The sequence below is a fragment of the Chironomus tepperi genome, unplaced genomic scaffold (assembly GCF_022539635.2).
Source record: "Chironomus tepperi strain 1889 unplaced genomic scaffold, CSIRO-AGI_Ctep_v1 contig_177, whole genome shotgun sequence".
NCBI classification, from domain to species: Eukaryota; Metazoa; Arthropoda; class Insecta; order Diptera; family Chironomidae; genus Chironomus; species Chironomus tepperi.
In genome coordinates, this window is record NW_027226299.1 from 1,619,927 (window position 1) to 1,641,331 (window position 21,405).

Sequence of the window (21,405 nt, forward strand, 5' to 3'; positions counted from 1 at the left end):
CATTATGCCGCAGTATTGTGCTGTATCTACTCAATTCCATTTATGCACATTAGACAGAGAGAAGTTCAATGTATTTGACCGCAATTCTGGATTTTTTAATGCTTGTTTTTTTTGTGAATGGCAAATATGAAGCAAAATGGCAGTGCTGCATATGAAAAGGCAACACAAAAAATTGAACATGAACGCATTGGAAGCAGACACATACATCAAATGTGTTTTATTAATTTTTTTCTGCCTTGTTTTTGTGCAATTCCAAATATTTGCAGTGGCATGCATGAGAACTTTTTGTGCTTTGGATTTCCTTTTGTGCTGAGTTGTGAATTACCTGCAAAGAGCTTTAGGAATGGGAAAAGGAGAGGAAGTTTGTCGTTGCATGTTTATGGATGACAAGCTTTTGTTGTGCCTGACATGCAATATTTCATGAATTTGCGGTACTGGATGTTGACTGGATCATTCAAATATGATATAAAGTCACAAAACATTGAAATAATCCTCAAAAAAGTCAAAAGCTCAAAGATTCCAGTCTGCAAATCATGTCCATTCATGATCAACACTGTGTCTATTAATAGTCACACATTCTTACCTCAATAAACTCTTAAAATATTCAAGAAGATCTCTTAGAAATAAGAAGTCATTTGTGTACGTCTCAAAACCAATTTTTCATGTTGCTTCACTTCCATTATTTAAGGAAATTTGCATTTTGTTTGTTGAAGTCTTGATGAATTTCGAAATGAAGTAGAATAAATTCTGAGTGTAAAGTTGGGTACGTGTCGTAATTTCCAAGAATAAAGCTTCGCTGAATAAATTTGAGGACAACAAATAAAAGTGGACTCAAAATTGATTCCGTCTAAGTGCTGATTGTGCAACATTCTTGCATATTTTTGTTATTGTCAAAGGAATCATTTGTCTAAAATCATGATGAAATCCGCAGATGGTCATGAAAATAAGAAATACGAAGTAAAGGCAGACATAAAGGATTGATGTACACAAGCTAACAAATTCATTGCTGTTGCTGACATAATTCTTCCGCGTAGAGTCTTAGTCTCTTCCTCGACCATAAACACAAATCCAGTTTCTCCACGAACTAAATCTGGAATTAAACCTTCTACAATACTACAAATTCGCTAAAATAAGCGAACAATAGCGAAATTTTTATCTTTGAAAATCTTTGAGGATAAAAACTCCACTTGAAAATACAAGTGGAATTTTTATCCACAAGGACTCTTTTAATTCCCGGATTTGTTAAACCAGGATTTTAATCGTGGCCCACGAGGATAATATTCCCACTTGGAAATGTAAGTGGAAATATTATCTTCCTGGAAGATAAAAATCTAACTTGAAAATATATGTGGGATTAATATTTTCCCGGCAGGATAATAATCCCACGTACATTTCTAAGTGGGAATATTATCCCGCAGGGAACATATAAAAATTTGCGGTTTTCGGGGTTTTTATCCCGCTGGGCTGTGGGAATAATATTTTTCGGGGATTTTACCCCTCACCCTGCAAAGGAAATTTGTCTAAAAATGATGAAATCCGCAGATGGTCGTAAATAAAGGCAGACATAAAGGATTGATGTTCACAATAACAAATTCATTGCTGTTGCTGTAATTCTCAAATCAATTTTCTGACTGTAAATTTTGCAATAAATTTGCCGTAAATTGATTGTCCTTAACATTTCGAGTCAAAAATTTATTTCAACATTTAGTCAGTGTGTCTGCAGCGTGGACATACACACATACAACAGCAATGGAAAGACAAAACAAGGCGAAATGAGAAGCCAAATGAATTGCAGTAATTGATGTTTGTTGGATTTACAGATTTTAATCAAAAACTGACTCGAAAATGGTCTGCAAATAGTGAAGTTAGTGCCAATTAAGTGGCAAACTATAATATCATTTCTATGTAAGGCTGAGCTTGAAAGTTGAAAGGCTAATGACGCGAAAAAGATTAATGGAACAATAGACATGACATTTGCACACGCAATAATCACTTGAGTGACTGCTTGTTGCATAAATTCTTCTATTGTGCTCCAAATCTCAACGTCTATGCTGATCATTGTTGCTGATAATGCGCAACAGAAGCATAATTGACCGTCCATAGTTGCAGCATTGTTGACCAATGTTGATCATCTTCATGACTGTTTTTGGAATCTGTAAACAATAGAAAGAAGTTCAATATTGAATTAAGAGTAATTGCAGTCATAACTTACATGAAGGTTCCAGTTCACATCTTCACATTTCACTTGAATAAATGCTCGATACATAAAAGGCAACGATCGATCACTTTACTTCTTTGTCTTTCAATTAATTTATGAAATATCAATTAATGAATATTTGCTGTTGCTTTAGTTCCATTTACTGGATCTTTTTTTGAGTGCTGTTGATGGATGGATTATTTAAAATTTATTTATTCAGCATCAAACTTTTTGCGATCTTATCGCAGATTCAGAAATGATTTCATCACTTTAAATTGAAATGCAGCCACAGAATTTGATTGACATAAGATGTAAATTCAAAATGACAAATTTGCTGCATCGCGTGTTCCTTTCCTCGCTGTTTTATTGTATAATTCAGTTCTGATGCGCAAAATATGAGGCAACTGAGATGCAGCGTGGCATATCCCAAATGTAAATTTATTGATCTTCATGTCTTCTTTCCATTCGATTCATTAGAATGTTGTTTATCAAGCTTAATTCCTTATATTGTTAAGCCTCATACCCAAAAATTATTATTTTTTATCTCAAAAAACAAGACAATAATTAGTCACTGACTTGTGCTGATCTCGTCTTCTTCTTCTTACATGACAGAACAAGTTGTAGCTTGTGAATTTTTCTCAACGACGTGCTGCACATTTTTTTGTTGTATCGATGTGAAAAGAAGAAAGAAGTCGACTTCATGTTTGAACATGACATTGATGGCGTAGATAGAAGCAGCAGTAAGTAAAAATCCAATTGTGGAAAGAGACGGGAAGAGAGAGAAAAGAGAAAATGTGAATGGTCTAGCAATGTGCTTATTTCTAGGCACATAAATGCAAAAAAATCTTTTGAGGACGTTGAACTTTAGAAGCCGAAGCAATTTTCTATCATAATTCGATTTATTGAGTACGGAAGGGCTGAATATTGTTGTGAAATAAAAATGAGGGTTGGAGTTCAACTTGTTTAAAATGCATTAAATACTTCACCCCTCAATATACAATGCAATTTATTGGAAGCAAGTGCAATTCCTGTCCGCAAACAACACTTCTGATCTCGTCACGTCTTTGTCTAAAAATGTGTAATCTTAATTGCTTAATATGTCTTCCAAATATGGAATTATTAAGTTGCAGCAACAATAAGTCAGTCACTTACGAAAGGAACCTGCAAATTATTAAGGCATTTATCATTATTAATTGCATTATTTTTACAATTTCTTTTCATAAAAGATTATCTTCTTTGTAACTTTATAAATTCACAAGTTATTCATAAATGTTAGCATTTTGGTGACCGGTTTTCTCATTTCTGCATTTTATCTGCCGCAGTGAGCTGTATGATGTAGAAATTTTATTGACTAAGATACAGGAATGAAGTTGAAAATGGAATTTTATCTTGTGTGCTTGTCCGCGAGAGGGTGCTTAAGTTTTTCTAGGTCACATCTATGATTTCACTTGTCTGGGTGATTTTCTAATTGTTGATGTAATTAATTAAGCTGAAAATAGCGATGATTTCATTGGAAAACTGTATGAAATAATTGGAATTTTATCAATTTGATTATTTGAAAATTTTTCTTTGCACTGGATCTTAATATCCTTCATTTTTATCATATTCGCTATCAGCAGTACATTTTATCAGCTGTGAACAATGCCTATTTTCCAATTTATTGAAGCAATGAAAATTTTCATGTCAACATAATTTTAACGGTTTCAAAAAATTCAAATCGCTCAGTGCTGAGTCTCAACTAAAAGTAGACAATTCGGAATTTCTGCAAAATCACTAAACTTAGTGAATTTATTTAACAAGCAGGTAGTTAATTGTATTAATTATATTATAAATGACAGCATTGTTTAAATACTTTAGTTTCTTTTAGAGAACGCATAAACCATGAAATCAACTTCCTCGACATTTGTTTCGCATTTATTTACTGGAGAAGTAGCAGGACAAGTTGTGAATTATCGTATCTTAAGGATGCAAGATTCTGTATTTATTTACATTGGTAAAAAGGATGAAGAAGTGCTAGATGGATTAGCCGTAGGACTTTTATCACCATATCAGAATCGTGAAGCAGTCACAACATCAATTTTTGAAAGTATGGAATCTTTTGATATCGCACAAAAGCTTGCAGTTAAACTCAATAAGCCGGTATTTGTAAGCTGTAACATGAACGTTGATAGATTGATAGCTCCAGTACTCGAATCACACTTAATTCAAGAAATCAAGGAAAGGCCGGAATTCTTTTAGACATTAATAATTCATTCATAATTAAGTTAACTTAATTCACATGTTATTTCTCTAAATTATCAATATGCAACACAATAAAGCATAATAAGTTTGATATAAAGTATGTGAAAACCAGTTTTATAATTGAATTTAATTGAGGAAACGGAAAGAAATAGACTAGCGGCATGCGACATTCTCATCCATGTTGTATCCACCTCTTGAATGTCGATCAAACATTACTGCACTATATTCGGACTCAATGAAAAGAAAATTGCTTTTATTATGCAATTTTATAGAGTGAGAGTTTTTTTATTGCTGCACACAAGATTTGATTATCAATGGATTATAGAGCGTAGATAATGATTATATTAATGCTTAGTTTGACAACATTGTCTATGAATTATATCAGAACTTTTGCATTTTAAAAATTATTTTATAATCAAAAATTCAATTTTTAACGATTTTCAAAAATTCAAATCGTAACGGTTTCCAAAAATTCAAACTTTATAGTAATATTGTTGAGAGATGTACAAATGTTCTGATAAAACCATACAAATGATTAACCATTTTGAGAAATTGTATGGTTCTTAAATTTGAATTCCAAAATACCGTTAAATTTTCGTTAATTTTCTTACAGCAAATTACCTTAAGCTCTGCGACCTATAAGATCCAAAAATGAAATTGAAAGAGAAATGCTTTCTGCCACCGATTATGACGATTACACAAATTATTAAGATTTTTGATAGATGAATGGTCATGAAAGTAAGACAAATAATCCGATTCGTAAATAAATTAACTAAAAATAGAGCGTGGCCCTTCATAACAAGTACAAAACAAACGTAAGAAAACAAAAAATATCAAATTTAAGCCACTAGACATGCCTAATTTCCTCTAATTGTCTGCAACCGACTGTATAGATAATAATGATTATAATCTTTATTGAAAGTAATGTATTCATCATAGCGACTACATTTGCAATGCAAACAATTGTTTTTGTGTCTGCATAAATTATGCTTGTATCAAAAACCAGATTTTTATATTTACATTACTTCTTTTTTTGCGTATTCATTCCTCTCTCTCCCTCTGACTGCTATGTATTTATCATATCGTCTCTAAGAAACAATATCTTTCCGTTTGACCAGCTTGATTGGCTACTGGAATTTTGTTTTATTATAAATAAAACGCGTCAAGATCTTACCGATTTAGTTATCGTTCAACAAGCAAAGTGGTGGAGTGAAGAGTGTTTTGTTAGTTATTATTTTTATATTTTATTGCAGTTCCGATCAGAAAGTGTTATTGTGCAGTTATGTTTTTGGTAAATTGCTGCTACTCAGTGTTAATATTTATTGAAGTTTTAATGGCAAAAAATTAAGTTTTTGGAAAAATTAAGGAACTATACATTGAATTAAATAAAATTCTGACGGATTTCTGGAATTTGAAATTTAGTCGGGACACAACTTTCGTTAAAAATTTAAATCAAAATCTTCAAAAGTGCTTAAAAATTGGATAATGATTTACAATTTATGTAAATTAAAGTGTACTTACTCTTAATTAATGTGTTAAAGCATCTAAAAAAATAATAGGAATGATTTTGAATAACTTTTTGCAGTTTAAATTTTAACGTATTTTAAAAATTCAAAATTTAGCCAGGACACAATTTTTCATCAAAATTTTCAAATTCTAAATTTCCGTTAGATAAATTTCTTTCTGTCCCTGTAATCTGCCACTTAAAAATTATACAATACATGCATTATGCAAAATATCTTAAATAAACTTTGAAAAATAAACAAAGCTGACAAAAACAATCATTTCGGCATTAACCACATCATTATCATTTCTATTATCACACAGTTCGTAATTTTTATGGCCTTTTGTGCCAATTCGATGGCCCATCAAGCAGTCATACAAAGTGAATTAGGAACAGAATTGAATGCACCACTCGCGTCTAGTCTATCGCAATATTATCAACCACCTGCATTGCTTCAAATTCAACTATTAAAGCAGCAACAAGAGCAGCTTCAATCACCTCAAACTTTAGCCCAATTGCTTGGAATTTATCAGGCACAACTTAATCAGCAAAAGGCACAACAACAAAAATCTCAGCCAATCCAACAGGCACAAATCACACCTTTTTTATATCCAGGCCAATTTATATCATCGGATTCGGGGGAGCAAGCCAGAGCCAACCATTACAGCAACAGTCAACAGTCACAGAATCAACAACAAAGCCAACCAAAGAGAAAAAGCGACGACCAAAATACACAAAACCAAGAAAAAAATTCGTACGTCTTGTATAGACCGTCCTCAGAGGAATCACATGAGTATGTAGATTTAGCACCACCAGCTATATCCCAAGAGGAACCAAATTATTATGCCATGCTTCACAAACCAAGAAAACAAAAGAAATATATCGAGGAAGTAGTCACAGACAAGAAATTAAAAGCCCGTAAGGATACTCTTAAGCTTAAGCATCAAATAAAGCGCAATGAACCTGAATTAATACAACATAATAATGATGAACATAATGAGCATGATTTACTAACAGAATCGACAGATTATGTTGTTGAACAAAGTGAACCAACATCTCGTCTCGATTTTCAGATGCATGGTAATTAACATGACTAAATTTTATTTTTTAAGTACAATACTAACAAGTTCCGTTCAAAAAAATATATGTAATGAGGTCAATGATTTGCATAATTGTGGATTGTTCTAAAGTAGCTAGTGATGTTTGTGATCTATTGAGGCTAATAGCTTATAAGTTAAAAACTATACAAATGTTAAAGTTATGAAAAAATTGTATGGTTCTCAAATTTGAATGTCAAAAATACGTTAAATTTTTAATCAAATTTCCCGTTGAACCAACTCTGCATCTTAATCCCGTTAAATATTACTTCCTTTCAACAATCAATTCTTTGAATGAAATTGAATATGATGATCAAAATCACATCTTCTGAACCGGTCATGTCTAAAAATTAAAATTCAGTTTCTCAAGAAATTTATACAACTTTTCACACCCAAAATCTAGTCGCGTGCAAGACATAATTTTTTAGATCAGTATAAATATCAAAAGCATCTGGGACATATCCGGAAGAACTTAACAAATTATGCATCTATTGACATTTTCTACTAATATTAATGGACTGACAATTATCATAATTGCCAAAGACCAATTAATTTGTCAGTCTATGCTAACACCAAATGACATTTGACTAACATAACTACTAAATTGACCTAACAATTAAAGGACATAAAGGACCTAAGAGCTATAAGTTTGGATTTGACTTTGGATCGAATGCTGGGTAACAATTAACAAGATTTTCTAATGATATTAGGGTTTGGATGGAGTGGAAGAGATGATGTTTTGTGGCCAGTCTGTAGATTCAATAAATTGTCACTTCCAGCCTCCAAACCCAATCTAACATCAAAATTGCACAATTATTAATCCACAAACCCAATTAACACAGATTAAACCGTCAATTTCGGGTAGAAGAGAGGGATGAGAATGGTGATGTTCATGGACAGTATGGATATTATGACAGAACAGGAAAATACAAATTAGTAAGGTACACATCTACAGCAAAAGATGGCTTTAGAGTTCATTCATAGATCTTTATTTCTCCAACTTTTATTATAATTTTAATACAAAACTTGTTTGTGATATTTTTTAGTAGCTTTAAGACTTTCCAAAGCTTCCGTACCTTTCGGAATGTAATTTTTTGTTAAATAAAATCAAATCTTTTTCAACATTTACTTAATACAAATTTTTCAATATCATCAAGTAATCCTGATGCTCCAAAACGGAACAAATGTGGATTTAAATATTCCATACCCAATGTCTCTTTTACCATAATCAGCCATTGAATGGAATCATCAACAGTACGAACCCCACCAGCTGGTTTTAATCCAATTTTCTTTCCAGTTTGACGATTAAATTCTTGTATGGCACGAATCATGCACAATCCGACATTTAAATTAGCATTAACACTTTCCTTTCCTGTACTTGTTTTAATGAAATCAGCACCGCCCATCATACATATCATTGATGCTTTGTAAACATTATCCATCGTTCCACATTCTCCAATTCCTAATATTGCTTTCAAATGTGCACGATTTCCGCAAGCTTTACGCATTTCAACAACTTCCTCGTACAGTTTCTTCCATTGATGCGTTAATACGAGACTGCGGTCAATGACAATGTCAATTTCGGTTGCACCGCTGTTGATTGCATAAGTGATCTCGTCGAGACGAGACTGCAAGGGATAGAGGCCGGTAGGAAATCCAGTAGCAACTGCAAAACGTCATAAAATTTATTACGTTAGTTAATGAGCATTGAAATGAATTAATTACTTGATTTTATCGACTCAAATGGAAGTAAATTCATTGCGTGCATTCATGAAGTTGTTTAATGTAAGCAATAAAAGTTATGTAGACAATCATGTTCAATTAAATTAAATTTATTAGATTTGTTGAACTGAAACTTGACTTTTTTAACGGACTTTTAAGATTTAAATTTAACGATCTTCTGAGATTCAAATAAATTTCAACGTATTTTCATTTTTTGAATTTAGTTCTTAACGAAATTTTCTTAAAAATTTAACGAAACATTTTTGAAATCTTCCGAGACAGTTATTAATTAAATGTCTTTTATTCGCTTCCGCGTAAGATAATTAAAATTCTATTTCACTAAATCATATCAGCAGACTCAATAAATCACTTCCATATCTTATCTTCCATAAATTATCATACAGAACATCCATAAAAAATTACCTGAAGCAATCTGAATTTCATCCAGCATATTTAATCTCTTTAGCGTTTCATATGCATCTTTGACCTTTGTTGGATAGACACAAACAGCAGCAACATGAAGTTTTTTCAAGAACTCGTTAGAGTCATTAGTAATAGAATGTTTATAGAATGGATAGCAAGCACGAATACACAATCTGTCGACATTTGATGTACAATCATCACCGGCTAAAGTAGTTAAATCTGTCAATGTCAATGCTTTTAATGCAAAGGCAACCTTATTAACATCGGAAGTGACTTGACATGATGATACAATCAATTTTACAGATGCTTCGAGGCCTCGAAGATTTACATGAACATTTTCAATCCATGATTCCTCTAAAAACGAGTAATTTTACATGATTTAACTGTCTTTGTAGATAATTTGATGTGCCTTACCGAATGGAATTGGTTGATTGACTTCAAATTCTGGCATTCTGATTAAATTCGATAAAATTTTGAATTTTTCGGCCGGTTCCAACAAATTCGACTATATAAACACTACAGTCAACACTCAATACACAATACCCCAAAAATACGTACGCATTTCTAACAAATTCGTTAATCACATGTGCGGGAATGCGCAAGTGAAAAGAAAATGTCAAGGCCACATCTAGTAGGAGAACAAACATTGATAAGACGCATATTTAACCAACACCAAGCAAAATAAATCATTCTTTGAGAAGGTTTTATTGCATTTTTGGAAAAATAAACATTTTAAGTTTCATAATTTGATATGAAGAACACAGAAAAAAATATTCGAATGGAATTATGGATATTACTTCCACTTTTCCCACAATTGCCAATATTCAGCTGTTTGCATTTCCCTCAATCTTGACTTTGTGCGTTCAAATGCAAAAAGTTCTTCCTCGCCTGTAAAGACGTTGGCAGATAAGTCAGCCTGGAATGATCATTAAGAAAATCATTAATTATTCTTATCAAGGAATAGCATCAAAATATTGACTTTTATGTTTTTGGGAATGGAAAGTTCCATCAAATAACAATACTATTATTATTATGGATTTCACAGCCTCTTACGGCATTTTTCGTGTGTTTATTTGACATTTGTGATATCACTTAGTTGTTGATTGATCAACATCTGTTTGTAACACACTCCTCTATTGCTCAAAAAGATGCTAAATAATGATTATGGAATCAAAACAACTTTATATGAACTCAAAACAAACTTTTGCTTTGAACTACTTTTGAAGGTTTAAAATTTAACGGACTTATCAGATTTGAAAACTTAACGAAACTTGGAGATTAGATTTTTTGAAATTTAACGGTTTTTTCGCTTAATTTGGAATCTAATTATGGATTGGATACTTGAAAAATTGTTGCATCCTGAATGAATATATAACAAAATGTATTTTCATTTGGCATTGAAGCTTTCGATTATTTGCCAATTTTTCAATGCATACAAAATTGTCATTAAAAACTTACAGATCCTGACGATAATGCAAGATCGTCCATAAGTGCTCTGTTTTCATCTTGTAAGTAAATATCAGAAGGCTTCTCATCAGAGAATAAGTACTGTAGAGGTACTTCGGCAGAGATAACAACCTGTAATTTATATCCCTTATTAATCACATCCAAAAACCCAGCATGTTCACTTCCAACTTACTCTCACTCTATTGTCATAAAGAGAATCAATAAGGGTAATAAATCTTCGAGCTTGATTTTTCCTCTTATAATTAAGTTGCGGTATATAACGAATGATGATTGTATGGAAGTACTGAGCCAATTGCACATAATCACTGGCACCAAAATCTCGACAACAAATCTCATCGAAAGTTGTGTCTAAAATTTGTCCACAAGTTTTTTCAAATGTGATGTTTCTACCGAAATGAGTTATTGTCTTCGGTCTAATGATGTCATTTTCTTGAGAGCATAGAACTTTGAAAATTGTATCAATTTTACAGTCTGCTTCGGAGTCGTCGTCGCTAGAAAATTGTATTAAAAAATTATTAAAAATTTGAAATTTTTAACGGATTTCAAAAACTCAAAATACCGAACTTTTCTAATTTGATTTTGACAGCGTCGCTTTTTGTTAAAATTGAAAAAATAATTGGTTGTTAGTAACTTAAATCCTAAATGATGGTTAAAATGCTAAAAAAATTAAACTTAGCGTTATAAAGCAAAAGCTTGTGAATAGAATGGAAAAGTTTAAAGGTAGCAATGTTATGAAAAAGATGTTTGCGAGCTGTTACTTAAATAGCAAATATTGTACCATAGAAATTAGAACTCACACAAAATAGTGTTCTCCGACTCCCTTATTCGTTGAACGATAATCGATTCCTGAATCTAGCTGAGCTACTTGACAATGATTTTTAAGTATCGGAATGAACGGAACGAAGTTACTTCGTTGAAGACCACCTTTGTACAAATCATCAGGTTGTCGATTGCTTGTAGCTATTACCACAACACCATAATCAAATAATTTTGTAAATAGACGTTTAAGGATCATGGCATCAGCAATGTCTGTAACTTGAAACTCATCAAAACAGATGAGCCAAGCCTTATTCTTGATGATTTGTGCCACAGGTGTGATAGGGTCAAAAGGCCTAAGTACATTGCTCTTTGCACCAGTTTCACGATATTGCTGTTGTTTGATGCGATGAATTTCCTTGTGAACGTCGGTCATGAACGAATTAAAATGTGCACGTGTCTTGTGTGTTATCTAAAAATAACGGAAAATTATTTTTGTTTACAATGCATCAGAACGTTTAATCTTAAAAATAGATCAATAGTAAGTGTCATTCATTACATTTTCACAACAATCGAAAAACATGTCCATTAACATAGTCTTTCCACCTCCAACAGACCCATAAATATACAGCCCTTGTAATCTTTTTGAAGGATCCAGCTTAAATTTAGGCTGACTCATAAATGGTAACCACTTTGTCAAGACATTTTCATTTGATGATGTTGGAATGATATCAGGTGGTTGATAAGTATGGACTTGCTCATAAATCCTTTGAAGTTCTTGTGCAATTTTCAATTGATGATCGTCATGTTTCAGCTCATTGCTTTCGTATTTTCTTTTAAGAACACTTAAAGGTCCGTCTAGAATTAATAAATTATGATAATCAAGATCCGGATTATGTGACAAACATCTTAAAATATTTAATTCACTTACTATCACTTGAAAAACAGCATTTTGATTGCTTGAATAAATTATCTGATAACACTCGATTGTTAAGTTTATTAAAATATTTAAGTTTAGTCAAGTACAACATTTTTGAACACGTAGAAGCACCAAAATTTCATTTTAAATGAGGAAGACGCACTTCCTTCGTTATATAAAATTCCGTCAGTTTGCAGCCAAAAAACTGGTTATAAAGTCACTAATCAAATATTGATTTCGCGACTTAAGCGCATTTTTCTCACAAATTAATTTTATTGATTACTTTGACCTAATTTATCTATCCGAATGTCATAGTAACCGAAATTTCAAATTTGAATTTTATGAAATTTTATTCGCGGTAAAATTTTTAAAAAATTTTCATCAAAATTTTTTCGGAATTTATAATTAATTAAAAAAAGTCGTTCAAAAGCAATAATACAGTGTAAAACCATCCCAGCTATGTAATAAATGTGCAACAGGTATGTCAGTCAAAGAGAAAAGCAATGAAAACAAACATTTAAGAAGAAAATAAGGTTTTAATATCAATCAGCTGTTAGATAGGGGAACATCAACCGTTCTTCCCACGAAAAACATTTAAAATAAAAACAACCGTTAATTTTTTCTCACAATTATTTCATTTTTATTTTTTGTTTTTTAAATAGGTAATAAGAGATTCACAAGACATGGAAAACAACAAAGAGGGAGATAGAAGGTAACAAAAATCACAGTCTAAGATGAATGGTGAGTGGAAAATAAAGAAAGATATAATACAAAGGAAAGTTAGATAAATAGGAAATAGAGAGAAACTTTAGTTTCCAGTCCATAATCCTAAATAGTTAAGTCTCTTTCTCTCTGCCTCATCAATTGCATAATTTGGATTGTTTCGTCTTCTCTCTTCTTGCAATCTGATTCCAGCATAAATGAGATCGAGACCTTTTTGAATCTCGGGTGAGACTGGTGGTGGTGTTGGTAAATGATCTCCCTGAACTCTGAAGCCATTTTCATCGGCTTGATATTCTACATTGATGATCTGAAAGTAATAATTACAGTTAAAATTACTTTTTATGGTAATATAAATGTTTACGATTATTTATTATGTAATGCAATTCATCTTACCTGTCCATCTGGAGTTTCGTATGAATAGCTTCCCTTTTGGACTAAAGTACCATCACCGTCTTCATTAACGTCTTTAAAAAAGCCACTTTCCTCGGCTACAATATTATTACCAGTCTCATAGCTATAAATGAAATTAAAATAATTTAATGATTGTCATTAATCATTAAAATTCATTTGTTGAACTCGAAAGCAATCTGTGCATTATCACTTACTGAGTCTTGTAATTTCCATTTATTTCTTGCTCTTTATCATATTGGATAATTGGAATGAATGTTGATGTTTCACGTTCTTCTGTTCTCTTCTGATATTGTTGCTTCTGTTGCTGTCTTTGAGCTGGTTGATCGTAATCGTCATAGTCTTGTGGTCTGGCGCTGACCACTAATGCAAAAGCTAGCACTACAATCTAGAAAGTATAGTGATAATTAATTTAAAGTTGGGTCTTTTTAATTGGATGATGTGAATTGCAAAAATTAATAATTTTTTGGGTTTGTTCAAAAAGCATAAATGGTATGATGCTTAACCGGCAGAGAAAGTTCAGAATTTAATCACATCAAATCAGAACATACAATTTGGTCACGACACGATAAGTCTTTAATGGGCTTGCTTGTTAATTTAAGAGAATTTTATTAACAAGGATGGACATATCAGTTAGATTATACGATAATTAATTATGACTGACATAAATGAAGCTTTAGTAGTCTTTATCATGTCCAATTCATACTACGAGCATCAACTTCAGTACTTGGAAAAATTCTCGAAATTGCACATAAAAATTCCTTTTAAATCGCTTTTATCCACAATTTTCGTTTTTAAAGAGAACTGAATTCAGGTCAATCTGCAGAAAACCACAATAATGATGGTTTAATCGTTGGGTCAAAATCACAAAACTGTCAGGAACGAACTTGCAATATTCACTTAATTAAATGTCCATTTATACGGCATTGCAATCTCGATGATCTTTTTCTGTTTCAATTTTTTTCTTCTTATTTATTTCTCGTTATTTTTAAAACGCGATGCTTTTTTCATAGGTGAACAAAGATTGCAAAATATTGTTTTTTTTTATATGAATATCACTTACAATAACTTTCATTTCGTCACTAAATAATTCAATATTCACACGACAAACAAAAAAATGTTTTATCTTTTAGACGTCTTCAAACTATTTAACCGTCTTCTAAGAAAGTAAATTTCAAACTGCAGAAATTGTAGGATCGATTTTGACTTTATATAAGATTTTTTTGTCATGTTCATCATCAAATATACTACTATCATTCCATAACACACCACGTGCATCATTTGAAAATGAAAAGCTTTTTTTCTCTTAAAAACCCGCGTACAATGACATCTCGCACCTATGTCTGTACAGGTAAGAGCGAGAGAGCTGCATACAGTCACTGTTTATTCACACAAAAAATTACTCACTCAAAATACCAAATTGGATCGGAATAGTAGTAATCATTGTTATTGTTTTGGGGTTTGATTGGTAGTTGGAAGGTAGGAAGATGTTAAAAAATGTGAGAGAATAAACTTTTTGCTTCCTCGCGAGAAAGCTCAGCTTGTAGATGATATAATTTTTAGCAGTAGATCTTCGACTGAATGCTGAAACTGTTGGAATTAAGAAAGAGAAAATACCTGGAAAATTATAAACTATTTGCAAAGAATGTCTAACTATTAATATTTATAGATTATCAATGCTATTGGGAAAAGTTCAATGCTTCATAAAATTGAATGGCTTGTGAAATTATTGAATTTAAGTGAACTCCATTAATCATGAAAATTCCACGGGAATATAAGGAAATCATGAAATGCTATAAATTTTAAAAAATCGCTTTAGAAATTATTCAAAGCTCAGTACATTGTAGTAAAGTGCTTTTTGTTAGGGATATCTGATTGGGAACTGGATTAGTTTAGCGAAATGGATGAAGTTATGATATTGACAATGAGTTCTCCTCAATATTTCCCTGCTTAGGTCCCAAACTTAGTTATATTTCTACGACTAAATGATTAAGCAATACATGAATTTCCATCAAGTGAATCCAAAATTTCCAGTTAATTTCTGAATCAACTGCAATCAATGTCAATAAATTCTCAGAAATCTTTTCAACATCTTCAAGGTATCTATTCAAATTGTTCAAACATGAGCAGACAGAAAGTTAATATTTCTAATAATAAAAAAACCCATACAACAATTACATTTCTCATTCCTATTTCACAACAATTCCTTCTAACTTAAAAACCACAATAAATACCGACTTAATGGACGCATAATGTAAAACAAATTTATTCAAATAAGAAATCAAATAAAAACTACGTCGCTTACATAATTTCTTCATCATCTCATCACATACAAAAAAAGAAGAGATGAAATTAGATTAAATAAAATTAAATTAAATTTATTAGCATTTTTTTTTCATATTACAAAATCAATTCTACATTTTTTACCTTCTTACCGACATAAAGCTATTAAAGAGCGATCTTTTATGCGAAATTGCAAGAGGGAAAAAAAGAATTATCGAGAGAAGTAAGAGAAAAAAGTGCGGAGCCTATAATTTTGAAATTGTTTAACAATATTAAATGTCATCGTTTGAATAAATTATTAGATTTTTCCATCATAGACATTTACTAACCTCCTCTCTCATACTCTAACTATGAACAAGAGTGTAACTATGCCGGCGTTATAAAAATTAGCAATACATGAGCAATAAACAGAAATCTAGTTTTCATAAAGTCAGCTGTAAATATGTTAATGCTTTTGGGGATCGTTTGTAAATGATGTTTTCCGATATAGTGGATCTTTAAGTTACATGACTTGAAAAAGTCATTTACTTATTACATTACGTAATCCATAAAATTTTATATTATCAGACCTTGGGGGTTTCCTTTTGCTACATTACTGTTTGTTACACAACTCTTATATCCTCCTTTCCTTTTTTCGCAAAAAATTGCAAGGATCTAGATATCGACCACCAAATGTGGGACATTATAAGCATACGACTACTACTCATTTCAACTTGTTTCTTGTTGTAGGATGAAACTTGAAGCAACTTTTTTGATTTTTATTCAAATTTTTGCCATTCTTTTGAACTTTATTTGAGGATGGGATTAAAGATGGGCTCAATGCTAAATAGTTTTTTGATGAGAAAAGCTTTTGGAATTTAACTAATATTTTGCAAATATTATGGAATTCTATAGAAAGTTTAATATTTTTATGAATAAAAGTCAAATATTGTTATAAACACTTCTTTTTCTAATTTAAATTTAATTAACAAAAATGTCAATATTTATTTCAGCAGCAAAGTTGCTGTTATCAAAACTATTGTATTGTTGTTTTCTGCATTTGATATATATATTGACATTTTTGCTAAATAAATATAGAAAGAGAAGTGTTTGTAGCAATATTCGACTTTTATTCATAAATGTTTTGGAATTTGTTTTGAAATGCGTAATTGTGCATAAGAGCAAGGAGAACGAGAATATCGGAATCTTTTGAAACAATTAAGAAAAGATTCGAACTTAAAGCATTGTTTTTAGTCATGAATGAAACAACAGTGAAGCTATTTGATTCACAATTCATTAAGATAACCTTAAAATCTATTGAAATTTCACAAAAGACTATAATGTGGAGTAAAAGGACATTATCATAGATGATTTCATGCTCATCCTCATTCATGGACATAAATGAATGTATTTCAAAGACATCTTACAAATGACAATGTTGCATTTTGAATTTGCCCATTTGAGACCTAATCGGCTTTTTGCAGACCAATAAAAAAATTGCTACAAGTATCCACCTACAGTAAATTTACTTGAATCATGATCATCATTATAATGGAAACTTATTTTAATGCTTTGCGGCACCAACAATACATTGTGTCGTTTATTGATTAATTTTTTCTTCGATAGTCATCATTGCGTAATATTGAAAATTGTTTGATTATGATATGTTTGTCATAGTCATTTACATGACATTATGCAGGCTTGTTATGATGACCATTCCTTTTTATATCCAAAAAATGCCTTTTTGGGTTAAAAGGAAAAAAAAAGTATAAATTCATCTTTATTAAATATTTATTTTCATATAAAAAATACTTATGCAAATTCAGTTTATGGAACTCAAAAAAAATTAAGTGCAGTAATAAACAGACGTGGATTATGTGATGTAATATGTGACGTAACAGAACCAATCCACCACTGACCCCCTAAAGAGATAAAATTGTAAACTAATATGTTTTAATAAATTATATCAAACTTCTTCCGAACATTACGATGACATCCAACAGATTTTGATGACGGTGAGAGATAAATGAGAAGATGTGAGTGAATTTTCAATTCATCAAGTTCAACGACATAACCGAAAAAAACCCAAACAAAAGAAAAAGTAGACACGATTATGCAATACCTGATGATTATTATTACCGAAGTAAAAATAGGAAGGAAGAAATTTAGCTTAAATCACAACATTAACATATAAATTGATTTTAGATTTAAATGCTTAATTTTAACGTCTTCAACGATTCATGAACAGCAACATAATGATAAATTTATTTCACAGCATTCAATTTGCCAAATCGCTACTTTATCACGCCACGAAGATGAAATTAATTGCGAATAAAATTTAAATGAAATGATTGTAAGCAGTCATTCAGATATTGCAGCAATATGAATAAATTGCATATTTTATGGATGCAGATTCTTGCATATATGGTATCATGCTGTCATAATGTGTACTAGTAAAGTAAATTACATTTAAATATGCAATATTAAGAGATAAACATCTTGAAAAGGTGGTTTTCGATAAATCATCACTAAACATCCTCAAATGGAAAAACATTGTTTTTAAGTAGGCAGGGATTTGAGCTTGAAGGTTTGACTTGGAAGGAAGGGTTAAGGAATGTTGAAATTTGTAATATGCGAGTTGAAAGGCTTTTCTGGATCAGATTAAACTTATCCAGTCTTAATGATCTGCATATGAAAACCAGAAGAATCATGAAACCATATAGTTCAAGCTTACTCTCTAAAATTCAAAGGACCATGAGCCACAATATAAAACTAACTTCTGTAAATGTCATCAATGCAATGTAAATGCTATTTCAATGAGACAATCAACATCAAAGTCATAAATTCGAACGAGTTATACATAAAATCTTCCAAAACTAATTGCGGCTAATTGTAAAATGTCCACAAAAAGTCATAATAACTAAACAAAGCATCATTAAAAAAGGTTATTAATAAACAATAGCTTGACAAAAGCAAATATTTATTGTTTACTAATAAACTTACGCGTAACGCATATTGAGCACATCAGTAATGCCAAGATCAATGCGTAGAAATATATTTTTTTTTCTGAAAGAAAATCTCAAGTTCAAAAAGTACAAAAAGTTGTTTTTTTCACAGCAACATAAGTAAAAAATCTTTATTAATTATGTACAGCAAGCACCAAAGTAAAAAAGTTTAATTTATCAATTCACTGTAGTCCGAATGATAATGTCATAGCCAAATATCTCAAACATTCCTAAGTCGATGTTGATGATGATACCGTGAAATTATAGGCGATAAAAATTTACACTAATTAATTAAGCACATATAAGGATGGATGACCCAAAAAAAGCTTACAGCAAAACTGTCAAATTTATAACTTGTCTGTTAATCCATACACTATGGAGAATCTCAACGTAATCACGTTAAAGTTATGCAATTTTTAGCGGTTTTCAGTTTTTTTTAATCCATCGCTCGGGCGATCTCTTTTTGCGACATCTTTAAGTCGTCGTGCCTTGTTGTTGTATTAAATTCAATTATGGATGAGGTAAAGAAGAAGAAGAAGCTGCATGCAAGACTTCTTTTTATTGTCGTTTAATTTTCTTTAACCTTGATTGTCTTTTCTCTTGCTCTATCATCGTCTTCATGATCACCAGCAGTATTTATTCGAAAGGTTTTAATTTAATATTTTATAATGTGTGAAAATTAACTGTATGAGTTGTATCCGACCTTGAAATCTATACCATTGAGATTTCATCATTCCATTTTATATCATGTAAATTGATGGTAAACTTGTTACATTGTTGCTTGATATTTTTCTTAGTTTTTGATCTACTTGATGCATTTTTATATTTTTTGGGCTTAAACTTACTGCTCAATTAAATTTTTTTTGTAAAAAAATATATTTTTTGTGACTTTTAAGGTTTTTTGCATGGTTGACTTTCTAAATTCATTGAATTACTTCTTATCGTCTTGCGGGTGGTGCGACTGGGAGATGAGCACCTGTTGATGAGAAAATAATGAAAATAATTGGTTAAAATCCTTTAAAACACCTCTGATCCCCAAATTACTTCAAAATGACCACGCCAAAATGTCTCAAAAAATTCAATATTTAAATTTTAGATTCACGAAAGACATAATCGGCTTTATGAGTAACTAGAGCTGCTAATTTAATTTATATCTTTTTGGTGAATTGGTGTGAAAACATATATTGATTATTTCTTCATTCAGAAATTTTTGAGTGAAGAAGTGTGTCAGGTAAATAAATATGATGAAATCTATTGACACATATCAAATCACACATAGTTCTCAGAATGATTGAGTAAATAATATAGACATGAACTTGAAATAATATTTGTTCATTAAATTTTGAAGAAATGAATCAAAAGTTGTTTTGTCTATTCTAATTAGAGTCTAGCTTTCTTGGAATTGTCATTCTATTAGCTAAGAACAATTCAATTATTGAAAATATTCTAAGACTAGAATTTGACTTTTCAATATTCTGATACTCCACTAAACTCATATCTGTTTCTTTAGATTGCTTAAGTTCTAGTTCGATCTTACCTTGTGGTTGGAAACCGTTCTCATCAGCAACCCAGTTGACTTGGATGTTTTGTCCATCAGGAGCTGTGTATGAGTATGTTCCCTTTTGGACTAATCCCTTAGCTTGTTCTGTTCCAACAACTTGACCATCATCACTATATTTTGGTACATTAATATCCTTAAGTGATCCAGTAGCTTGTTCGTTGATTCCATCACTGGTCTTGAATGCGAAATTGAAGTTTCCTGCACCATCATCATCGGCTGTGTATTCAAGAATTGATGCGGCTGTTGTGCTTGGATCTTGTTGTTGTGGACGAGCCAATGCTAAGGTTGCGAAAGCGAGAACTACGAAGAACTTCATTTTGATTTTTTTTAATGTTTTGAAAAAATACTTCTACTGAGTATGAACTGTTTTGGTTGAAGATTGAAGTTGAACTGATATGGCTAGTCGATACCTTAACACTTTTATATTGTACTGCTTGTTTACTCAAGTAGTTAGCATCTTTTTTTTTCGTGGTATATTCATGATACTTCGTATGTGGAACTGTTGTTGCATTGCCCTTCTACATACATGCGAAATACACGACGATTATAATAAAAAGTTGCAGAATTTCAATCTCATTATATTCATTCATATGATAATCTGAATTTGAGGTTCCAGATTTCAATTCCAATATGTAAAACGTATGATAATTTTGATATCATTTTCGTCCTTGAAGGCTACTGTATGTATCTTACTGAATTTTAATTAACTTTACTATAAAATATCGAGTTGAAGCTGCACAATATTTCGTTTATGAGATTCATGACATTTGAATCACTTTTTGCATCTTTTTATCTAAAATGCGAAAATTTGCATTAATTATTTGGATTTTAGCAATTCAGCAAATGGTTCCGGGAATAGATTCTAATTTTTAGTTGTCCATGAATTCAATTAGTGCCATTCTCGGTAGTTAAGAACCTCTATAATCTGAAAATCCCTACAAAAAGCAACTCCATTGTGAGAACAAAATGCAGAAAATGCATCACCAGGTCAAAAGGAAAAAGAAAAAGTTATAGTAGAATTCAATGTCTCGTCGTGCTTCAATAAAAAAAAGTTATAAAGCGAGATAAAACAGAGGCCTTTTCAACGCACTTATTTGGTTAAGTAAGTGCATATTTCAAT

The 21,405-nt window shown here is 31.3% G+C and overlaps 5 protein-coding genes across 6 annotated transcripts; 2 read left to right on the top strand and 3 right to left on the bottom strand.

Annotated features, from left to right (window-relative positions):
* The first annotated feature begins 4,078 nt into the window (after positions 1 to 4,078).
* On the top strand, positions 4,079 to 4,435 carry LOC139089533 (proteasome assembly chaperone 4). Its single transcript, XM_070639086.1, has one exon. The coding sequence runs from the start codon at positions 4,079 to 4,081 to the stop codon at positions 4,433 to 4,435; it is 357 nt and encodes a 118-aa protein (XP_070495187.1).
* A 1,147-nt stretch (positions 4,436 to 5,582) lies between these two features.
* LOC139089362 (uncharacterized protein DDB_G0290301-like) lies at positions 5,583 to 8,167 on the top strand. The gene is made up of 3 exons (XM_070638884.1): positions 5,583 to 5,729; positions 6,266 to 7,022; positions 7,882 to 8,167. The coding sequence occupies exons 1-3, from the start codon at positions 5,721 to 5,723 to the stop codon at positions 7,884 to 7,886; spliced, it is 771 nt and encodes a 256-aa protein (XP_070494985.1). The 5' UTR covers positions 5,583 to 5,720; the 3' UTR covers positions 7,887 to 8,167.
* On the bottom strand, positions 8,006 to 9,740 carry Dera (deoxyribose-phosphate aldolase). Its single transcript, XM_070638883.1, has 3 exons — positions 9,599 to 9,740; positions 9,185 to 9,538; positions 8,006 to 8,705 (listed from the first exon to the last, which is right to left on the bottom strand). Exons 1-3 carry the CDS (start codon positions 9,633 to 9,635, stop codon positions 8,158 to 8,160), a joined length of 939 nt encoding a protein of 312 aa, XP_070494984.1. The 5' UTR covers positions 9,636 to 9,740; the 3' UTR covers positions 8,006 to 8,157.
* Positions 9,741 to 9,845: 105 nt separating this feature from the next.
* LOC139089360 (putative ATPase N2B) lies at positions 9,846 to 12,528 on the bottom strand. 2 transcript variants are annotated; one of them, XM_070638881.1, is made up of 7 exons: positions 12,339 to 12,528; positions 11,967 to 12,265; positions 11,449 to 11,879; positions 11,216 to 11,242; positions 10,824 to 11,142; positions 10,643 to 10,762; positions 9,846 to 10,100 (listed from the first exon to the last, which is right to left on the bottom strand). In XM_070638881.1, the coding sequence occupies exons 1-7, from the start codon at positions 12,436 to 12,438 to the stop codon at positions 9,978 to 9,980; spliced, it is 1,419 nt and encodes a 472-aa protein (XP_070494982.1). In that variant the 5' UTR covers positions 12,439 to 12,528; the 3' UTR covers positions 9,846 to 9,977. The 2 variants fall into 2 exon arrangements, with proteins under 2 accessions (XP_070494982.1, XP_070494983.1); XM_070638882.1 differs by lacking the exon at positions 11,216 to 11,242 and having other exon boundaries at positions 12,339 to 12,527.
* A 414-nt stretch (positions 12,529 to 12,942) lies between these two features.
* On the bottom strand, positions 12,943 to 20,666 carry Cpr49Ah (cuticular protein 49Ah). The gene is made up of 5 exons (XM_070639087.1): positions 20,262 to 20,666; positions 19,675 to 19,700; positions 13,655 to 13,845; positions 13,443 to 13,563; positions 12,943 to 13,356 (listed from the first exon to the last, which is right to left on the bottom strand). The coding sequence occupies exons 1-5, from the start codon at positions 20,599 to 20,601 to the stop codon at positions 13,135 to 13,137; spliced, it is 900 nt and encodes a 299-aa protein (XP_070495188.1). The 5' UTR covers positions 20,602 to 20,666; the 3' UTR covers positions 12,943 to 13,134.
* Between the last annotated feature and the right edge of the window lie 739 nt (positions 20,667 to 21,405).